The sequence below is a fragment of the Penicillium samsonianum genome (genome assembly GCF_028829775.1).
Source record: "Penicillium samsonianum strain IBT 33392 chromosome Unknown utg000008l_segment0_segment0, whole genome shotgun sequence".
Lineage (NCBI taxonomy): Eukaryota > Fungi > Ascomycota > Eurotiomycetes > Eurotiales > Aspergillaceae > Penicillium > Penicillium samsonianum.
Genome location: NW_026643266.1, coordinates 83,300 through 104,697, shown reverse-complemented (window position 1 = coordinate 104,697; position 21,398 = coordinate 83,300). Strand labels below are relative to the sequence as shown.

The 21,398-nt window shown below is 46.3% G+C and overlaps 8 protein-coding genes across 8 annotated transcripts; 4 read left to right on the top strand and 4 right to left on the bottom strand.

Moving 5' to 3' along the window:
* Nucleotides 1-2,459: 2,459 nt before the first annotated feature.
* Nucleotides 2,460-2,912, top strand: N7471_013009 (uncharacterized protein; the record flags this gene model as incomplete). Its single annotated transcript, XM_057285728.1, has 2 exons — nt 2,460-2,476; nt 2,564-2,912. 2 exons carry the CDS (start codon nt 2,460-2,462, stop codon nt 2,910-2,912), a joined length of 366 nt encoding a protein of 121 aa, XP_057129721.1.
* A 1,167-nt stretch (nt 2,913-4,079) lies between these two features.
* On the bottom strand, nt 4,080-4,736 carry N7471_013008 (GFA family protein; the record flags this gene model as incomplete). Its single annotated transcript, XM_057285727.1, has 3 exons — nt 4,080-4,212; nt 4,270-4,310; nt 4,401-4,736. 3 exons carry the CDS (start codon nt 4,734-4,736, stop codon nt 4,080-4,082), a joined length of 510 nt encoding a protein of 169 aa, XP_057129720.1.
* Nucleotides 4,737-10,249: 5,513 nt separating this feature from the next.
* Nucleotides 10,250-10,636, top strand: N7471_013007 (uncharacterized protein; the record flags this gene model as incomplete). Its single annotated transcript, XM_057285726.1, has 2 exons — nt 10,250-10,300; nt 10,409-10,636. The coding sequence occupies 2 exons, from the start codon at nt 10,250-10,252 to the stop codon at nt 10,634-10,636; spliced, it is 279 nt and encodes a 92-aa protein (XP_057129719.1).
* Nucleotides 10,637-12,001: 1,365 nt separating this feature from the next.
* On the bottom strand, nt 12,002-12,496 carry N7471_013006 (uncharacterized protein; the record flags this gene model as incomplete). Its single annotated transcript, XM_057285725.1, has 1 exon — nt 12,002-12,496. One exon carries the CDS (start codon nt 12,494-12,496, stop codon nt 12,002-12,004), a length of 495 nt encoding a protein of 164 aa, XP_057129718.1.
* A 2,495-nt stretch (nt 12,497-14,991) lies between these two features.
* N7471_013005 (uncharacterized protein) lies at nt 14,992-15,534 on the top strand (the record flags this gene model as incomplete). Its single annotated transcript, XM_057285724.1, has 1 exon — nt 14,992-15,534. The coding sequence occupies one exon, from the start codon at nt 14,992-14,994 to the stop codon at nt 15,532-15,534; it is 543 nt and encodes a 180-aa protein (XP_057129717.1).
* Nucleotides 15,535-16,131: 597 nt separating this feature from the next.
* On the bottom strand, nt 16,132-16,964 carry N7471_013004 (uncharacterized protein; the record flags this gene model as incomplete). Its single annotated transcript, XM_057285723.1, has 2 exons — nt 16,132-16,172; nt 16,313-16,964. 2 exons carry the CDS (start codon nt 16,962-16,964, stop codon nt 16,132-16,134), a joined length of 693 nt encoding a protein of 230 aa, XP_057129716.1.
* Nucleotides 16,965-18,279: 1,315 nt separating this feature from the next.
* Nucleotides 18,280-18,720, top strand: N7471_013003 (uncharacterized protein; the record flags this gene model as incomplete). The annotated part of the gene is made up of 2 exons (XM_057285722.1): nt 18,280-18,459; nt 18,517-18,720. 2 exons carry the CDS (start codon nt 18,280-18,282, stop codon nt 18,718-18,720), a joined length of 384 nt encoding a protein of 127 aa, XP_057129715.1.
* A 256-nt stretch (nt 18,721-18,976) lies between these two features.
* Nucleotides 18,977-20,825, bottom strand: N7471_013002 (uncharacterized protein; the record flags this gene model as incomplete). Its single annotated transcript, XM_057285721.1, has 2 exons — nt 18,977-20,349; nt 20,450-20,825. 2 exons carry the CDS (start codon nt 20,823-20,825, stop codon nt 18,977-18,979), a joined length of 1,749 nt encoding a protein of 582 aa, XP_057129714.1.
* Between the last annotated feature and the right edge of the window lie 573 nt (nt 20,826-21,398).

Below are 21,398 nucleotides of genomic sequence, written 5' to 3'. Positions count from 1 at the left end.
TCGTCCTGTAATTCGCCCTCTTAACACTTTCTAATTTTTGTTTGAAAAGATATATCGAATAAGAAATCCAGTGGTTACTGTTGTTGCTGCTCTCAGCCAATATGCAGTTCGTGGTTTGGGAGTGACGGCGCCGGAAAGTGCAAGTACCTGGTGGGCATTTCATCACACAGGGTATTTCATATCACCGGGATGGGGATTAGTAGCGTTGCAATCCCACGAGGTGGGTGACGATCGACGAGGAACCAGATCATGAACTTTGATAGCTGAAATGACTGACTTAGTTGTCCTGGAAACTAGGATCAGGTTCCTATTCCGGGCTTTCCAACAAGGTCTAGACTTTCTATCTATTCTCCGCCAAAGAAAATCATCATTCTGGATCTGGGAGTATGTTCATAGTGTCTGTGCCGCCATGTAGCAGAAGTTCTAGTGGAGGCAACATTAGCTGGCTGCGAATAACACAGGAAGGAAGTACCATTCGAGCAGCGGGGCTAGGGGAAGGATATGATTGATTTTAGTGAAACCAAGTGGTGGTACTTGGCACAACAGGCCAACCGCAGGTACAATCGAGCGTGTCTGTCGGCCACAAGGTCTCTAAAACATTATCTCAGCATCTGTTGAAGCATTTCAACCCTCATTAAAGAGACGGTGACCGCCGCTAGGTTGGGCTGATGTAGGGTGCAAGCGCGTTGAGCGATTTTATTGCAAATGAGATGATATGTAGGAATCATATATTTGCGGCATTGCTCGCTTCTCAACAATTGATCAAAGTGTTTCACCACACCCAACGCAGGAGTTCGAGAGGAATGATCCCACGCGTACACTCGAGGCTTGAATCTGTCGGCCGCAATGTCTCCAAAACGCCATTTCAGCATCCGTTCAAGCACTTCAACGCCTATCAACGAGAAATTGATTCTCGCTACCATTTGTGCAACTAGTTCCTTTGAAGAGATGTAGCCGAATAGACATAAAAGGAGCCGGATTCCGAGCCAAAGAAAATCAGGACTTCGGTCCTCACACTCCGATGTGTCACGGTGTCCCTCTCTTGCCTGTGGGCTTGAGAGTCTCCGTGGCCACAGCTGCCGCTGCCCTGAGCCCCGCGAGTATAAAAATGTGCTCCCTCGTTGCCCTGAGACCCGCGAGCGTTAAAAGGTGCTTCACAGGATAGGATCTGCGTCAACAACATTCCTCGCGGGGGGATGGTACAGGCTATTGTCTACGCGGAGCACTGACGGTAGTGCTGGATCCTGAGGGGCCACTCTGGTGAGCTCTCAATGGTTCACTATCAATCATTAGCCTTTAGATCGGAGAAGTATTTCATGACTCACATGCTCCATTGGTCAAGGACAGAGACGCAAGAGACGGCAAAGAGCTCCGTGGTCCTCGCGCTCGTGCATGGTGATCGGAATGCACGGATCTGGTTGTTTCGCATCGTCTTTGATGTCAGTCCAGTTTCAGATAGTATTGGGCAGAGGTCTACTTACCCGCAGCACGAGCAGTCGCACTTTCGATTTGGAGATACATCCAGCGGCAGGACAGTAGATCAGCCCAGTAGGCTGCTATGGCGGAGAGAGATGTTTGCAAAGAATATACGCTTTGACCAGCCCACATTTTGTCTCTTTGATCGGCTGACATGGGAGGCAGTGGTATAGGATAGGCGTTACATCTCCTCATAGGTCCTGTTTCAGGTCTACGATATATCCGGTAGACGTCAGTACATCAGAAATTCTAGTGCTGGGTCAAAGGAAAAGAACCACACAAGGCCTGCTCGAGCTTGCATAGTCAAGTGAATCAATTGTAGAGCAAATTTCCGGAGGTAGAGGACTAATTTATAGACCTCTCGGCTTCTGTCACTTACAAGCTTGGTAGGAACCGTTGAAGGACACCTATCCTAATTGAGGCCTGTTGAAACCCATGACTTCTTTTTACCGCAACTATTTGCAGCGACATTTTTGATGCCTTTAGATACTCAGCGAGAGAGACAAGTAAGAGTCGTGTTGAGAAAAAGTGATGCTGAGTCGGTCAAGAAATGTTGGCTGACTGTTAGATACTGTTAGATCTTTCACAGCCTTTTAAATGGAGGCTTTGTAGTGCGTTGGAGATATTCAATCAGCAATGACACGCTCATGTTTTTGTTCTAATCACCTCATCTGTGAGAGGCCCAACGTTGAATTACCGATGAATGCCTACAATTTCATCCCTAGAAATCATAGACATTTTTTCCTAGCCTTGGCGTTAGTGTTGGCTGTGTCGAGCCATAGGACTGCGTATTTTGACTCTGAAAAGCAGGTGACGTCACGAAAACTTGTATGATGGTTCCGCCCTCTCCGTCTCCCAGGCGCCCGCTATAGGACCCGCGAGCGACCATTGTCGACTACAAAGAGATGTCTCATCCTGAAGAACGAAACGATTGTAAAACTAAGTTCTAAGAGATCAACTACCCGACCAATTATATTATCAATATGGATTTCATCAGAACGTAAGTTGGGCAACTACGGGTAGACTCTTGAGCTACCTATGTCCAAAGCGTATAGTCGGAGATTGTCTAGACTAATACCTGATGCAGAATCGACGAATTCCGTGAGTTGGTCGATCGCAACAAGTACACCATAGTGTGCTTCCTCAGTTCCAAATTTACATCCGGATCAGTTGTGGAACCGACCTACACGCGCATAACTACCGCGATACCAACCGAGATGCTAAGCATAGTCATAATTAACCTGAATGAAAGCCCCGCTATCTCCTCGCTTGCCGATGTTAAAGAAGAGATGCTGTTGGTTTTTATGAACGGGAAGGAGATAGCAAGACATCCTGGCATTGCGCCTGATCAACTGGAGTACGTGGTATCAAAAACCTTGTGCGGATTGGGAGAGACCAAACAAGGCTTCACGCAGGGTATTTGTTCGAGAAATTGATATTAGTTAACTGCTCGTTTATCACGAAGGGGCGTAGTTGCTGCGTTCTACAGGCACACGGGTATAGTGTATTTATCCGACGGAAAGAGATCACTGGTCACAATGGCGTTTATAAGCGACGATAAGCTGTTCCTATAGTCGAGAATGACAGTAGTGATGTTCGCGCTCCAGGGAACAACTTTTGGCACCAAATGTTTGAACCCCGCACAGCAAAAGGCTCGACAGACCAACTTGAGCTTACCGTGAGAAATAGACATGGCAAGCTTCTGCGCACCGAACTTCGCAATTGTATGTCTACACCTCCTGCTATTAGCCCGCTGTCATAAATTATATTTCACATAGGGCATACTGTAATGTTCAAAGAGAAGGAACTAGACCAAGCGTGTAGGCCATGCCTTTGCGCGGAGCACGCGCGATGGTGCTAGATCTTCCGGGACAGTGTAGTACGCTTTCAGCGATTCAATGCCAATCATTGGCTACTAGGGCGCCGAATTATTTCATAACGCATGTATAACGGTTGTCAAGACTCGGACCAGCGATCGATTTCGGGAAAGAGACAGAAGGAGCTCTATAGTCCTTATACTTGTGATAGTGGTCATGTGCACTTATCTAGTAAGATCGCCTCTTGCTCAATGTTACCATTAGAGCTACGCTCAAGTTTATATACCTGCGGCATGAACAATCGCGCTTTTGCCTCGGTTATATTTAGGGACAGAAACGACAGTGGATCGGATGAGTCGGGCTGCTATAGCGGACAAAGTTGTCCCCATAGAAAAGACGCTGTGACCAGCTAGCTAGAAGCATGTCTTTCTTCACTTCAACATCTGCTTTTAATGGCAATGGTACAATGGTACATACCTCCTTATAGGCACTGTCTGCCTTATATGGTCCACTTATCCTATGTATGTTAGTACGGGGTAAGTCTAGTACTGAGTAAGAGGGGATAAGATTATCAAAGCGCCTTGAATGTAGGTTTGAATTCAATTGTATGGCTAAAGTAGCCCAAGACCACCTTGCTATGCCGGCAGCAGAGGTGGTTGTCGAGAAATCATTCAATGGCGGGTATTTCACGATTATTTCTTATGTACACATGCCCTTCTGGGTATGTCCAGCCTGAATCATACTTCGGTACCTTTCGCTCCGGCGGACGGAACAAAATCCCGCAACTCATGCAAAGCTATCATCCCAATATTGCGGCTGACCATCGTCATCTAGTTGCTGGCTCTGCTCGTCCATTCCCGACCACTTGGTAATTCCATCGTGAATGTCTCTCAAACGATTTTCATAGAAGATGTGGCACCTAGCGGTTACGGTTAATTACTGCCAATATTTTCTCGTGCCAAGATACGTAACCTACGTTGGCAAGAACGTTTGCACTCGGTGCCGCTGCTCGTCCGGCTAGTCGGAAAAGTCAATCAATTGCGGGAACAGCAGGCACATATTGCGTCCTTCGTCCATGATGGGAGTACGGCAAAACGAGCATGAAACCTTTGTGGGTGTTTGGTACTTGTTGTTTTTCTCCCCGGCCGCATAGAATGACAGACCTTCAGTCCCCTTCTCGAACCGGATGTCTTCTTTGGGAAATATAGCCGCCCACTGGAAGGGCGCGCCATGCAAGACCTGGCACTGGCGACAGTGACAGAACTTGGCGTTCAATGGTCTTTCGCGTCTCAGTGCATATTTAACCTCGCCACACTGGCATTGAGCGTGCCACTTGATTTCGCCAAATTCTTGCAAGGGCTGTAGCAAATATGGCGGCCGCTTTGTGTAATCTTCAACCTCGACATTGTGCCCAAGAGAGTCATTGGCGTTAGCGCGGCCCATTTTCGCCGTGTTCCGGGTGGCAATGAGGGAGATGGCGATGTTATAGTATTTCTTGCTAGAGCGGCGAAGACTGTTCACTTGATGTTTTATATATGCAGCGTGCAATGATGACATCAGTTGAGAGTCATTACGTGCCCTGTGTCGCGGTCCGGCTACCAAGCCGTCAATGAACAGCATCCGTCCGGACAAACACAATGTCCCTGGCACGAAGGTTTGGCAGGAATAAATGTAGGCGTGGTCGCCGGTTAGGCTGCCCACCAATTAACAGCGAAGGTAGAATACTAGTTTCGAACAAACGAAAGAAGCTGACACTTGTATCATTATAGCTTTATAGAGAGTGGGGCGGCGATTGTCTGATAGACATGGCATAGATTTGAGATCTGTGTAAAATATCTTAAAGTAAGCACATCTCTTCATATGTTGACATCTGTTAGGCGTCGATACCTTACATCATGAAAATATCAAAGCGTAATCTATCAGCCGCATTCAGAAAAATAGGGAATGTCAAACAAGAAATCAACGCGAGCTAAATCTTGTATTTCCTATTAGCTACAAGTTGATAACTAACCGTACTATGCTAGTCATCCACGCAAGAGTGACGTAGATAACCCAAGCACTCTCTCAACGGCACTTACGGTCACGGAATACTTTCATCTACGTTGTTCTAACAATTTTGAATTATTGCTGAATCCTTTTAGGCTTGAAAATCTCATAACACTTCATAATCTAATTTAACAGGGATATGGTTACCACTATCGCTCAGGGGACTCAATTCTAGTAAGTAACCTAATCTACGTCCTCTCGCGGACATTGTTGAAGTTTGGCCGTACATCAACTAAATATTTTGAACTCGCAACGATCACCTAAATTTTGGGGTGGGAAGGAAGGTTTGTTGTGTTGGTATAATAATTCTAAATTGTACAATATTTATGTCAGATTTTGAGACTTTAACAAATGTAAAAGTGGGGATTAAAAGATATATACCTCCTCAATTAGCGTCCATTACCAGGGAGCTGATGAGAATGAGATATACCGGCAGCTCCTCCGCATTGTACCTGCTCGTGGCATCCCATGCCAACAAATTAAACATCAGTGAACCTCACAGTATGTACGTATCCATTTCTTTTCCCACTGATTATCCGGTCAGTGAACTATGGCGTCGAAATGACGCCTGTAGAACACCGAAATCAGTCATTATGCTGTGATGATTACACCACCCTTTTACCACGGTCACACGGGCGTACAACGACCGTTGGTGATTGGCCAGATTTGCTTAAGTCTGCGTGCGAAGGCCATGGACCTGAACACTTGGGTCTAAACCTCAACGCCGTGAGGCTTGACCAACTCTCCCGACTATCGCGTTGATCACTATCACTATTATCCAATGGAGACATAACTGCCAACAGCCAACTGGAAAAATAAACCCATTATAGCCAATTAGACCGTTTTACGATCTGAAGTTTGTTGTGAATGATTTTGCAACCTTGGCTCATCTACTGAATCTCGAACTTCGCGATACTGTCATTTAGCACCAAGGTGAGTGCCCATTCACTCCCTACTGACGATCGGTAGATCTCGGCTTATCTGAATTTGCATGTGATAACGTATTTCACATGCGAGCTGGACACACAAGCGAGCTGGACACCCCAGAACACATAGTAAAAGCGATAAATTACAACATGATATCGCAACAACAGTTGTCTAGATGAACTTCTTCTTTTACTCTAATGCTTATCGAAAGCTATCGGCAAGTGATGAAATAAAATACAGACGTTGATTGTTGAAAAATAAGTCATAAGTATATCGCTTTTAATATGTGTTATGGGGGTGTCCAGCTGGCATGTGAAAAACGTTAAAAGACATTTATAAGCTGCTGCAATGATTTGTACTTTCACATCGTTAGTAGATACCCCTCTACCGTCAGCCAACTAATAAAAACCCCGAGAACAGATACTTCAACAATCACAATCTACATTCGACCGAATCTAGTCAGAGGCGAGGAGAAGCAGCTGTAAAAGGCATATAAAAACAAGGGATGAGGATGAAAGGCGCCGAATTCACCAGGCTCGAAAACAGCATATAGCAACTGCAACTGCTAGAGCTGCTCTCTCTATGCAACAGCATGAAGAAGATGAGATCAATAGCCAAGGGGGTAAAGCGGAAGCTGAGGAACCTGTACAATATAAATTGATCATAGATACTATAGGTGAATAGCTTCAAATTGAAGGTTTTATTATACAGCTCTTCAAAAATTATGATTAACGTATTTCACAAGCGAGTGGCCACTACAAGCGAGTGGCCACCCCAACCAAATATATTAATTTCAAATGCATATACCTCAACCAAAACTCCATTAAATTAAATACACTAAAATCATCTATCTAGCTGAACATCTATTGATTTTATGCCCTATTTCTCCACAACCACTGCACTTTGGTGGCGCCCGTGTACGTGGTTGTAAAGCCGGCGAAGGGCTTCTTCGTGGAGGGGAGGGAGGTGCTTCATCTGCTTCCACCGGCTCAGTAATCAATTGAGAAGCTTCTTGAACTGTGAGCCCTGCTTCAGCTGGTATCTGCTGTCGGGATCGAGTACGCTTTTGCTTCTGCTTCTCGTTGGCGGCGCGTAATTCCTTGTTTTCTTTCGCGAGTAAGATAGCACCTTGCATTGTAAGACGGAAGCCTTTTACAAGCTGGTTTAATGCACGATCTGACGGGCTAGGTGGACTTCGAGATCTTGTAAAAAGTAAAGCTTTGATTGATGAAGCCTGCCGACGTAGTTCTTTCTCTGTAGCTGGCGTTTTTGGTGTAAAATTTCGACTTGATTCACTACCCCGGCTAGGAGGGGGGTAGGCGTTCGAAGCCGGATATTGAGCCTTGAAATCACTTGATCTGGTGCAAATGGCACTAAACCGGTAGCTCGGAAGCTGCTTTTAATTGTCTTCGGTTTAAAAGCTTCAATTCGTGCCTTTAGGTATGCTTCAAGAAAGTCAAGTTTCTCAATATGGTTGATCCCGTTCCGCATCTTCGTTTCAACCGCCCGACTATAAGACCGTTTTAAGACCGCAAAACAGCCGACATCGAGAGGTTGTAAAAGATGGGATGAATGAGCAGGCATACAAATTGGTATCACCTTATTTTGCTCGCAAATTTTATCAAATTTCGGCGTTAAATGACTTCCATGTCCGTCAAGTATCAAAAGCCGATACCCCCCTTCGTACGTGAAGAAGCAGTAGGAATAAAGAGCTTTTCAAGCCAGCGAAGTCCAATTTCATCCGAAGTCCAACCATTAGGACTCACTTCAAAACGCCAATCGTTAGGAAGGCCGGTAAACCAGGATTTAAGGAAGACCTTTCCTTTAAAAATCACACACGGAGGAAGCACCCAGCCCGAAGCATTCGTACATTCAATCACCGTCACCCACTCTCGATTTCCAGGATCGGTCTCCCACCCCTTGCCCACTGGGCTCAGCAGCGAGGCAATCACCTGAACGACAGCTTGCACAACGTCTCAATTCACCTGCAATTCAACTCTCATCTGCGGGGCAACATGAAGTGCCCCCTTCCTCCACTGCGCAATTGCGTCCAGGACAGGGGTCGTCAACCAACCCAATCAACCTTGACGGAGATGAGGCGCCTCACAATCCGGTTTCCTCCGGCGCTGCTTTGAACTCGAACACCAACGCCGTGCAGAAAAAGTCCAACCTCGGAATTGGCCAGAGAGCCATACGCACGGAAGCGGAATTCATTGCAGAAAGGGAGAAAGTGGAGAAATGGCATAATCTGGACGATATCGAGAGAGAATCACGCCTTACGGTGGCGAAAGCCTTGTATGATCTGTACCGGGACACAATTACCCAGAATATCCAATCCCAAGGCTCGGTCGATACTCCAATTGGCCAACGATCAGGAGCAGCAGTCGCTGCCCATTGATGCTTTGCTTTCGCCTTATTTGTTTTCGTTAAATTGGGGGTTTAAATTTGCCAGATCACTTGATTGATAAATAGATTGATAGATGTTAGACCGATAGATAGCCTTCCTTTGTTTCAAATTGAGACTCTTTGTTTTTTTATTATTCCTCTTGACATGCTCAGAATCAAAACAAAGCGCCCAGAGAGAAATGATCGTGCGTGATTGATGTCTCCTGAAAGTCCCTAGACGTTTGAACTTGAAATTATCTTTACTGTATATCAATACTCCTACTCGATGACGAACTTTACGAAGCCGCTAGTCATGAAAACTACGATGATAAAAACGAGAACCTTGGGCAACGAGAGGGAATACCTTCTTACGGTTGATATCAATCTGCTATTCCTATATACAAAGATTTACGTGATTGTACTCTAGTAGTTAAAAACCACCAGGGAGTTAAGAGCCCATACGAGAACATGGCAACATGAGAAAGTGAGGAAGGTGAGGAAGGTGAGGAAGGTGAGGAAGGTGAGGAAGGTGAGGAAGGTGAGGAAGGTGAGGAAGGTGAGGAAGGTGAGGAAGGTGAGGAAGGTGAGAGTGGTGAGAGTGGTGAAGGGGAAACGATGACTCTAGCGGTTTCTTAAAGGTCAAGAAAGAAGTAACAGAAACGACGACATAAATATGAGTTCATTCCTCGTCTGGAGTCCCTCAATTTTGTTCTCTTGGAATACCTTTGGTCGCTCAATCTTATGCGACGATCACCTGAAAGACAAAATACTTTCCCGAAAGCCAGGCCATGCCGACTGAAGTCTGAACAGCCATCAGAACTTCTCTGTCAACATCACATGCACAAACTCAGTGAGTAACAGGCCAAAGCCAATCGCATTGCTTTGTTTCAAATTTGACAAATCTTAGTATCAAAGGTTTTGCAGGCAACAACACTCTGAGCGACCCTACAGTACCACTGACGCTTGGGTCGAAAACAAAATGGCGACCGTTCAAAGCACGAGCACTGCCAAAACTATAGCCTGGAACAATGCCTTCATGCCGTTGACTTTGATAATTCCGACATTCACACTTCCGACATTCACACTTCCAACTGCTAGGACGGTGGAGTCTGTTACAGTATCTGGCTTGCCTGCTCCTACACAACTTGGACCTACGAGAGCTGCTGAAGCGTCTGTAAATCTGTCATCTTCGGCGAGAATTCGAGGGCTGGGCTTATGTTATTTGCTTCTGCTCACCGCGATGGTCATTTGTCAAAGTCTATAATTCGTGTGGGGGCCTTTTATCAGCCTGCGGGATACGACCATACCGGTGAAGATAAAGATGCCATGCTCCATTGACTGAGAATCAGAGTGGCTATTCTATTTTCCCAACCTTGCAGGAAATATGAGACGCCATAGAAAAAGCCCGAGTCCATCTGAACGGTCGAACACGAGTTGACGCTATTCAAAATCTTCAAAATGCAAGAGCATAGAATTCGTCTTGGTGATTTTCAGACTTTCGAAGAACGTCCAATCTGCCGTAGGCAACAAATTCTTAGCAAGCTCGGCTTTTTACGTTTCCTCCTGGACTTTGAGAGCCCGCGTGACCTGCAGCTTCAATGGCGCCGTTATTCGCCATCGCACCCGCCCTGCTGTTCCGTCTAGGCAATGTACTTCAAAATCATGCTACGGTCACTCCACCGCATTGAAACAAGGTAGCTGCCACAGTATCTGACAAACTGTTTGATGGAGCTGTATGTATTAGAAGCTAACAGTAGGGGCTGTGGAGGTGGTTAGCAACCTTGAACCTTGAGGACGTAAGCGGAAAGTACCTGTGGACAACGATCCAGAACTGCCACGGCACGCTGTGGCTGCTTGGCCAACACAAGTTCCTTGAATCCATTCAGGATAAGCAATTGAGCTCTTTGCTGCAACACTGGGTACGAAAGCTTGCCAACTTCGCTCGTACGCATCGACATCCGCCATCAAGCTCTGGTTTGCCTTGATTCGATTACGGCGCCTTTTCCATGCACGAGCCTGATTCTTCCGCCTACTCGCCGCGGCCTTGGAACCGGATTTTTCCCATTCGAAGGAAATTCTGTTCGCATTGGCGAAAAGAGCCGGCTTACCTCTTCAGGATCCGCACTCCGGGTCACAATGGCTACTTTTGTAGATTATGGTGGTACAAGGGTTGATTGCCGCTGTCTGGCAGCTTCTGGGGATAACGGCCAGTCTTCAATCGATCTATCAAATGTTAGTCGGGATCAAGTATTGTCAGATAGAAACAAACAGTGGTCGAGTGACGAAACGATCAGATGTCATCTTGGAGGACTCGGATTGCTGCTGAGGTTATAAGATCAATCCGCTGATACGGAGTAAAGGAGCACCATTTATGTTAAGTATCTCAAAACAAACGGCACAATGAGCATAGTTCATAGCACTTTTTTGGACCGCATGAACGGAGCCCCACAGGTAATCATAGGAATTGAGGAAGCCTTGTTGTCATATCTCAGTTACTTACTACAGCCAGTCTCCCTGCTTTCGTGCTATATACATTCATCCTCGAACCGTAAGAGCCTGCCCAAACGGTAGCTAAATGCTGGTAATATCATATGTGACCATGATATCCGAAAGACTGATGCTGTTTTTCCACGCTCATGCCGATGGAAAAGGTAGGGCTGTCAGCAAACTATGAGACTGCTCCTAGGATATACCGGGCCATTGGTGATTGCACTTAAGGCACTCCGATATACAAGTGACTTCATTTGGCCTCATAAAATTTGGGGCTTTGGGCTTTTTCCCTCTTCCTTAAAACATATTTTTGCTTCATGTACGGCTTTATTACACCTGCCCAGGAATAATGCCAAAACCTACTAGCTCCTTCAACGAAACAAACTTTGGCAAAAAGCATAATGTTTCATCTGTAGTCAATTTGTGCCGTGATTCGAGCGCCACAAAAGAGTGAGTGCTGATGAGGTCGAGGTAAATGGTATTCAAGAGCTATTTTCTGATGCAAAGCAAGCCATCCAGCCAAATCGTTGAAACGTCAACCGACTGTGACGGATATAGACAATCAAGCATTCACCATAGCCTGCTAATTTGAGGGCTATCACTTTTCAGTTGCAGTGACGTAATACAGACCCTGCCACTAAGTATTTACCCACCCGCATTTTCACTCCACCCGCATGAAATATATATCTTTACATACTACCCGGTCCTTGCCAAGTAACCCTACCCCCTTCGGGTGTTGGGTTACCACACCGTAATGTAAACTCTTGCTCAATGTAAATTTTAAAGAACGCATGAAATATTTTTGCATTTTTCTCAACGTACAACGCCTATAAAAATCTAAAAAAAATCCTAACAAATACTCAAATAGTAGATATATCATCCATTGGTGGAATCCATGGAATAAAACGGGGTGCTGGGGTTGGTGTATCCTCCGTAGTTAATGGCTTCGAAATCCGCTTTTTCAACCGCCTCTCTTCTTGCACCTGCTCTTTCGATTCTCGCGCCCGGATAATTCGATTGGCATCACCAGCAGTAAGGGGGCCCCCTAGGTTGATCTGGCGCTTGGTAATACGGGCATCTCGGTGGACTTTATGGCGTAACAGGGTGGTATTGTCCTTAGCAAGCTGCGTAGCTAGCTCCGCTGAAATTCGCGCACTCCGGCATAGTAGCTTTGCTCGGTGCTGAATAGATGCATAAAGCTCGCTATCTAGCAATTCGATATCTGCCTCCAATTTACGCGTACTCTCGTTTGTACGAGAGATTCCACGGGGTGGTGAATTGGTAATAGAGCTAGGAAAATCAACCTCTGATCCGTCGTCTTCACCAAAGACAACTAGATCATCCCCGTAATCCATAACTTTTTCAAGCGGATTAAGCACCTTTTCATAGTTAAATGGGGAAATGCCACAATTAGCAAATCCCGACTTAATTACTCGGGTGGTGAGAGCATTGCGAACAGATACAATTTCTCGAAAAAAATCCGCTTTTCGGTCCACCGATCCACCCCATTGAACAACAGCGTTGTTATTAGACTGGTAGCAATGCTTTAAAGCAAGAAAAGGCTTGCTATCTAGCGGCTGGCAGATATGCGTCGTATGGGGTATAAAGCAATAGGGGATAATGCTATTCTCCGCTGCAAAATTGATGAATTCTGGAGTACGGTGGGATCCATGGTTATCCATTAACAAAAGGCGTTTACTACCCCGAGTAGTACGATCCTTAGTTGCTAGATGAAAAGCGCGAAGCCATTGAACTGCAGTTTGATCTGTAGTATACCCACATGGTGTAGTTACTAGGGTATAATCCTCCGGAAGGTTGGTATCTTTATACCAATTCTCCATATGGAATTTACCCCTAACTAGGAACCAAGGTGCCATCTTCCAGCCATCGGCAGCAATACATTCAATGCCGGTAATACCCTCAGCAATACCTCCATTTGGTGAAAATAGAGTCTGGCTTTTTGAAACGACTTTTTGAGGCTTTCCTTGGCCAATTTGGAAGCCAGTTTCGTCGAAGTTGTAGATATCCCGCTGGCTTAATTTGTTGCTTTCGATATACTGGTTTAAGCGCTGGTACCAAGTAGTCAGATAGCCAATATTTTCAGCCTCCATTCTCTTCTTTTCCTTTGGTTTTTGTTTTATAAACTGAAGGTTATGGGTAGGTGGGATACGTTTTAAAAACCGGTATACCCAGTTTTTATCAACCGGCGGACGCGACGTGTTTTCTTCCGCATTGGCGCGTTGAATCATTGAATTAGCGCACCCTTCTACCATTCTAGCAGTTGGTGGAGAGCAAGCATCATCTAATATAGTGATCCAGCTAATTAGGGCTTGCTCTTGATCCGGATTTAATGTCGAATTGGTAGGACGGCGCGTCGAACGAGATCCCCGACCGTGAACCCGGTTATACAACAGATTGTAAGGAACGCCGAATTCTCGCGCCAATGGGGCTATTTTTGGTTTTTTTCGAGCATGCCATGCAGAGAGAACGTTTGCAAGGGCATTCTCCAAATCTGGGTTTTTTTCCGGCATGTTGGTAGGATGTAAAATGGTAGTAAAAATGGTGGGTGGTGTAAAATTTACATTGAGCAAGAGTTTACATTACGGTGTGGTAACCCAACACCCGAAGGGGGTAGGGTTACTTGGCAAGGACCGGGTACTACGTAGCACCACCAATTTTCATGCTATTGACATTTAAAAAAATAGGTTTAAACCCTATGAATCTCTCGCTTAGAAAAAACATCTAATATTTTGTATAGTATCCCTTAGCTCTCTGTACCGCCTTACATCGTCTCTCCATGCTCAAAACCAATCTATCTATTTTATCCTGCGGTATTGCGTCCCAAGCATGCCGTATACATCTTTTAAAAACCTTCCAATCCTCCTTCGACCTTCCCATATGTATCAACTCTGGATATAATTCAAAAAGCTTGAGTTTCAACCACCGCCAAACAGGTTCAATAGGGTTTAAATCAGGGGAGTGCGCAGGCCACCCCTCGACGTATACCCCATGGGTTTCAAACCACTCCTGTGTAAGCTTCGCAGTATGAATCCTAGCATTATCTTGCTGGAAGATAAAACCAGGTTCGTAATTTGGAATAAGGCCCTTCTCGAGTGCGCTGATATATGATACCGCGGTATATCCAGTTTTTAAAGAGTCAGGGTCAATATCCTTCTCCCGCTCCATTATAACCAGATTTGAACGGCCACCAAACCAAATAGCACCCCAAACCATTTGAGATATGTCTTTAACATGTGCCTTAACATTCACTAGTTCCTTTCGGTGAGCCTCGGACTGAAAACGCCAGCACCATTGGGGTCCACAGTTCGAGGTTCGTTGAACGGAACACTCATCTGAGAAGATCCAACTTTGAACTCCATTTCCCGACCAATTTTGACGCCAACGCCGTGCAAAGTTATATCTCTTCCGAGCTAAAACCCTTCCAATTGGGATTTTCTGTTTCGATCGGTATTTAAAAAGGCGGAAGTCCTTTAAAACTTGGATGATTAACGTCCGGGAGGGATTCGAGAGTGTTATGCTCTTTAATGCGCTGAATTGTATTGAATATCGTTTTGCGGCTGCACCTAAATTCAATAGCTAGGTTTGACTGCGTGACACCACCTTGATAAGCGTAGAGAATAGCTAAGCGCTGCTCAGCTGAAAGCTCACCTTTTGCTCTACGTAATGAGCTATTTTCTATGCCAGGGGGAGGCATAGGGGTGGTGCAGGAAGAAGAAAAAAAAGGTGGGTGGTTGTTGGGGTGATTTCAAAGTGGGGCTGTGGGTAAATACTTTGTGACCCCTATCCTCTAAGCTCGCGTTTACGAGAATTTTCCCAACAATTGACAGTGATGGGTGGGAACCAATGTGTCTTGGGAAAAGAACTTTTCTGGCCGTTGAATGGTGATAATCCTGAACCTCCCCTTTGGTCACATCTAACAGGTGTGAGCGTGGATTATATACCTATCACGCCATGTGGGAAATGGATGTTTGAACAGGACGACGACGCCGAGGAGCCCGATTATGATTCAGATGGTCTTGGCTCCTACTATGATGATATGGATGACACCGATCTGGATTGGGTTCCTCCAGAGGACCGCAAGTGCAGACTATTCCGAACCAAATTTGTACACGAATCGTTCAATCAATATTATCTATCAGCTGGCAAGGCTGCTCTTCGGATGTCTGAACTAGATTCCATGTTATTGGACGTTTCGCACCGACCTCAACACCGGTTTTGGTATCAGGTGGAGAACGAAATGGCGAAAGTGACCTGGTCTAGTGAGGAGGACCCTAAAGCATTTGAACCAAGCGATGAGGTCTTGCAATTTTGGAATCAAGTTGCATTGGAACACACCGGTAATGGCCTAGAGGTTGAATTTGAATTATGTTAAGGTAGGAAATTGAGAGAGAAGCCAGAGCAGAAATAAGCATGTATTCGTGCTGAATCTGAGATAATATGTCTTATATAACTACTAATATATACTAATATACTAATATAAATATAAAGCGAAGCCGGAGCGGAAGCCGCCTATCCCATGGGAGGCGGCGGTGCTGCGGGACTTGTCAAGGCCTACTACGTACTTAGTATTTTCGTTGAAATGCACTCTTTTATTTAAAGAACTGGCTGGTAACAACTCAGACCTCAGGACTTCAGGACTTATTTTCTAAGCTGTACAATCACATCACCCTCCTCTGCTAAACTAAACCATATGTAGGCTCTAATCGAAGGGGGCCATTCAGTTTGTTCTGACTCTCCGCCAACCAAGTTGCCCCGTGGTGAAAGCACACTGCGAGATTGGGGCATGAGTCTCATTTGGTACAATCGCCACATGTCCCAAATAGGTATACCAAGTCGTCGAAATGCTTTGAAATCCACTTTCCAGAGAGCGTGATAACTACGGCCTTTTTCACCACCACGAAGGGCATTGAAATAACCAAGCACGGCGTTTCTGCCCTCCGCGAATGTCGGACTCCGACGCCATGTCGAATCAACTTGTGTATCTTGAATATTTGGCAGAGGCCAGCATGTCTGTACCGTCAAATCGGTTGGTGACGGAACGGCAACTAAATACGAAGCCCGATGGCTGAGAATTGTTGGTTTGGAGGAACATAGTTCGACCACGCACTCCGAAATCGTCTGGAGCTCTTCTATTCCCCCCGGATACTTACTCCATTCCATATATTGTTCAATGAAGCAGTCCAGATCATGCGTAGACCATAGCCAGTGGTTTGTTGCAGCATTATGGATCTGGTGGAAGAGCTCAAGTTTCCAGAGGCCTCGATGCGTCCGATAAGACTCGATCCATGATGGTGGATCAACATCGAATTGGATTATCTCGCCACCTTTGGGTGGTGGAAGTCTTCTATTCACCCAATCCACAACATTGGCATCGGAAGCCATGGGACGGCGGGGCTCTGCGGACTCGAGCCGATTGATGAAACGCTGAAGACAAGCGCAGGCAGTGAGATGCATTTTCGCTGCTGTATTTACAGTCTGATGCACCGCAGCTAGTGAGTGGGTGGTGGAAAGGGAAATAGGTCGCATAACATCCCCTGGTGAGCCAGCGAGCTCTTCTAGCAGGGCTTGTGGAGTGAATGATGTCGATAGAATGGAGGCTAGGAGCGTGAAATAGTAATGAAGCCCGTGCGAGGTGAGGGAGCAGTTCCTCAGGACGTGTTCGGTGGTGTTTTTAAACGAGCCGTTAAAAGCTTCCTTCACTCGGGGAGATATTTGTTGAAGACCGTCCAAGCTGGTGAAGTCGCAGCAAGATTCGAGAATTTGACAAATAATTTCGGTTGGGAATTTTGCGAAGGGATCCATCTTCGGCGCGATTGATAAATTCATGAATATTATGAATATCTGTAGGGCGAAGGGGAATGAAAAGGAAGAGGTTCACTTCGGTCAGAGCTTTAGTATATTGTGGCAGCTTTACATATGATAGCGCTTAAGTTCACGTGTTTAACTCATGGGTAGTGTAAACGAAAATATACATCATCTCTCAAGGCAAATACGGGGTATAAGATCAAAGCAGGTAATTTATTCCGTCTCTAATCAGATCACCTGCCGCAGTCTACTTCTCAGTCATGTGATTTATTGAGGCTTTACCGAATTAGGAAGTTTTGACGCCACGATGGGAGCCTTAGGCTAGGGCTGAGCGAAACATGTCCCCTTTCGACTCATCAATTTGCGAATTCTACCTGTGACTACGCCTAGATGTCACGCCTTCTCAATCTGCCCAGCGAACTGCTCGCTCGCACATTTTTTAATGTGGATCGTTCATCATTAAAGTCGCTGCGCCAATCCTGCCGTTTCAAATTAGTGGTGGTAGAGATGTACTTGGAGTTCGACGTTTCTCCACGAAAGGCAAGATTCTTGAAACGCTAACAAGGCTAAAAGACGCGATGCGTTCAAAGTTTGAACGACTGTATAGCGATGGCTTCTTCGAGAATAAATGCAGTTGATATTTTAGACCGAATTGGTAGAGGTGTTCTTGTAGGAACCGGGCAATCCGAAAGCTCGTTTCACAAACTCGTTTTCCTATAAAGGACTAGAATTACTTCACGAGCCTGTTCGAAGTTCGCGAAGTTTGACGAATTGTAGGCCATAGATTCGAAGGCCGTGTTGAAAAGTGATAGCTCGGTGTCCACGTTGTAGGTAGAAGTTGTTGTTCTAGATACAGGTGGGCTGACAGCCTTATATATGGACGTGCCTCCAGCCCCGTCATATCAGTTCGGTCACCGGGAAATTAAACAGGCCGAAATTAAGATTGGAATTGAATTTGATTCGCCGGAATTTGCGAGCTTCGAACAGTTTGAAAATTCGTGCGGAGCAGTATTTGGAGGCGAGCTTCAACATCCAAGTCACGCTCTTTCGGATATTAGTTGTTCCGCAGTCGGAGCTAAGGGGTTGGGCACTAAATCATTCATCCCACTTCCTTTTACCCCGCCACTGTGGGCTCTTCTTATACTCTCACTCTGAGTAAACCATCGCCTCCATGGTCATTATTTGGAGGGAATCCACTTGATTGCAGGTAACTCCTTTGCGGTCCTCTTCTAGGTTCCTGAGATGATTTAGGCTAACAGCTTGTTCTGCCCTCCAGTGTGCTCTCTTTTGCTCAGCCACGCCCAGCTCAGTCATGCCGACTAATATCAATGCCGATGCCTTGCCGGAACTTGAGAGCCTAGCAGCATGGGTTTCCCAGAGCGCCGAGATGAAGGAGGAGAAAGGAAAAAAGAACCTTTTGGGATGTGTGGACAAAGATCGTGAAGCCAAAGCGCGGCCGTTATTGGAGAAGCTGGGATACGCTACAATGCAGGTAAACGAACAATCTGCTCTTACGGATTCAATGCGGAAACGCTGCTAACTGGATTAGGGCCATTTCGCTTTACTCTTGCGCATATGCGGAAAGGCTTCGATTGAGAAACTAGATGAAGATAATCGAACGTTGTTATTCTTCCCTCTGTCTGGAGACGTGCAGGTTGCCGGCGAAGTCCTTAAACCAGGGACCTACATTCCACTCGTGAAGACTTTGGATCTTGACGCACAACTAGATTGTCTGATTATCGTTCTACCATAATCTGCATGGCCGGAATATTGTGGCGCTTCACCTTTTTGTTCGAATTTCTGAACTGTCTAGCTTTTGTACCTGCATATTTATCATCAAAGTGAGACGCATAGAACACAAAGTTCATTTAGCACTGGGATCTTAGCAGAGTTTGTATACTAGCGTGTCTGTCCACATGTTTGTACAGAGTTTGTCCAAAGTCAATGAAATGCCCTCTATGCTTACCCCATCCTGTTGGTATCACGTAAAGCTCTTACGGTTCTGAAGACTAAAAAACTTCACTCGTCGCACAGTCGATTTCGGACGAATTGAGACCAACTTGTGTCGTGGTGCTGTGGAAATGAGAATTGGAAAATGGACTGAACAACGCATCGCTTGCCAACGGGTTGAAACGTGTTCTCTCTTGGTCGGTCTCTACCGGGATGTTGTGGAGCTGGCTGTCGTCTAGCTGGATGTTGTTGAGCCGGGGGTTCGGGAAGAGGCTGAATAACGCATCGCTTGCCAACGGGTTGAAACGTGTTCTCTCTTGGTCGGTCTCTACCGGGATGTTGTGGAGCTGGCTGTCGTCGAGCTGGATGTTGTCGAGCTGGGGGTTCGGGAAGAGGCTGAATAACGCATCGCTTGCCAACGGGTTGAAACGTGTTTTCTCTTGGTCGATCTCTACCGGGATGTTGTGGAGCTGGCTGTCGTCGAGCTGGGGGTTCGGGAAGAGGCTGAATAACGCATCGCTTGCCAACGGGTTGAAACGTGTTCTCTCTTGGTCGGTCTCTACCGGGATGTTGTGGAGCTGGCTGTCGTCTAGCTGGATGTTGTTGAGCCGGGGGTTCGGGAAGAGGCTGAATAACGCATCGCTTGCCAACGGGTTGAAACGTGTTCTCTCTTGGTCGGTCTCTACCGGGATGTTGTGGAGCTGGCTGTCGTCGAGCTGGATGTTGTCGAGCTGGGGGTTCGGGAAGAGGCTGAATAACGCATCGCTTGCCAACGGGTTGAAACGTGTTTTCTCTTGGTCGATCTCTACCGGGATGTTGTGGAGCTGGCTGTCGTCGAGCTGGGGGTTCGGGAAGAGGCTGAATAACGCATCGCTTGCCAACGGGTTGAAACGTGTTCTCTCTTGGTCGGTCTCTACCGGGATGTTGTGGAGCTGGCTGTCGTCGAGCTGGGGGTTCGGGAAGAGGCTGAATAACGCATTGCTTGCCAGCGGGTTAAAACGTGTCCTCTCTCGGTCAGTCTCCACTGAGAGATTGCCGAGCTCGCTGTTATCGAGCAGGGGGTTACAGCTATGAAAATAAGTGCCCATGACTTTCTGGGGACCGCTTAAGCCTGTTGGAGTAGCAACAGGCGGCACTGGGCCCCATCCCGCCGAATTTGTCTGGTGGAATTCAGATTGCAACCGACCGGTATTGCTAGGATAACCCCCAACATGCCGGATGATATCTGTACCCATTGAAATTCGCCTCCTTTTGCGACGTTGTTCCCCGGTCTCGTTTGTTAAATCAGGGCAACGAGCAGTCCCGGATGACTTGGAACCGGCTGAACTAGCAGCGTGCATCCCTGTGGCAGCATTTGCACATCGTGTACCGCATGTACTTGCCAGCGGCTTATTCGGAGCCGGATTTGTACTTTCTAAGCAGAAAGACTCGACTAGATCAGCAAAAAGCCAGAGAGAAAAGCCCAAAAGAATGTTATGCTCAATGTGCCAGACCCATTTCAAGCGAGCCCATGTTTAAATAGACACACGTACCGGGGCATGAGTAGATGTTATCAAAAGTCACCAGCATAGGTTGAGCAAGTTCTGCATTTGAATCAGGTTGGTAATACATTGAGGCGCAATCTACATTCTGAGTGCTCGGCGAAGACTCGGTTGAATCGTCATCGGCAGCAATTTGCGCGGTCAAAGAATCACTTGACGAAGACCCCTCACCGGCAATCAATGCTTGATGGCTAGACGGTGATAAAATAGAAAAACCTTTGTCGAGCCTCGAAGGGTTTGACGGAATAATAACAATGTCTCCACCAGGACGATTGCACGATGTTGCTGCTGCTGATGTGTGTAATTGGGTTGTATTCGAAGTGTCCTCAGAATTTGTGATGCTAGGGCTCATGCTATGGGGAGACATTGAAACATTTGACTCCCCTAAGGTATGATCAGGTGTCTCTGAGCTTAGGAAACTTATATTCATCGTGTCCGCATTCGACCCGGGGCAGGAAATTGAGAACGCATCCTTTGTACTAGGAGGTTGGGCTTCCGTACTTGGGGTGGGGACCACTGCAACTGGCTGACTAGCTGTATCCTCCGATAGACCAAAATGATTTTCTGGGCCCACGGGGGCTGATGACAGAGGAGAATCAGTAGTTTGGGTGTTGTCACCTCGAGGAGACTGGCACGTGTATTGGCACTGAGACATCAATTCGGAATTATCATCATCTTGAGCTGAGAAAAATTAGTTGATGAAAAACTACCAAACATCTGGATAGCTGGCCGGGCTTACCTTCTGGTAGAACAGAGCCTTCAGTTGTGATATTGACCCCGCGAGAAGAATGACACTGAGCCCGTTGGTCTTGGTGATCTGCACAGGTTAGCTTCAAACCATTTCTCAGCCTGGTTGAAGCTTCACTTAGTGGCGATAAAGAATGATCCGGACAGTGTCTTTTCGACGGCTTGTATGGCATTAATGCCAGCCTTTTCCTGG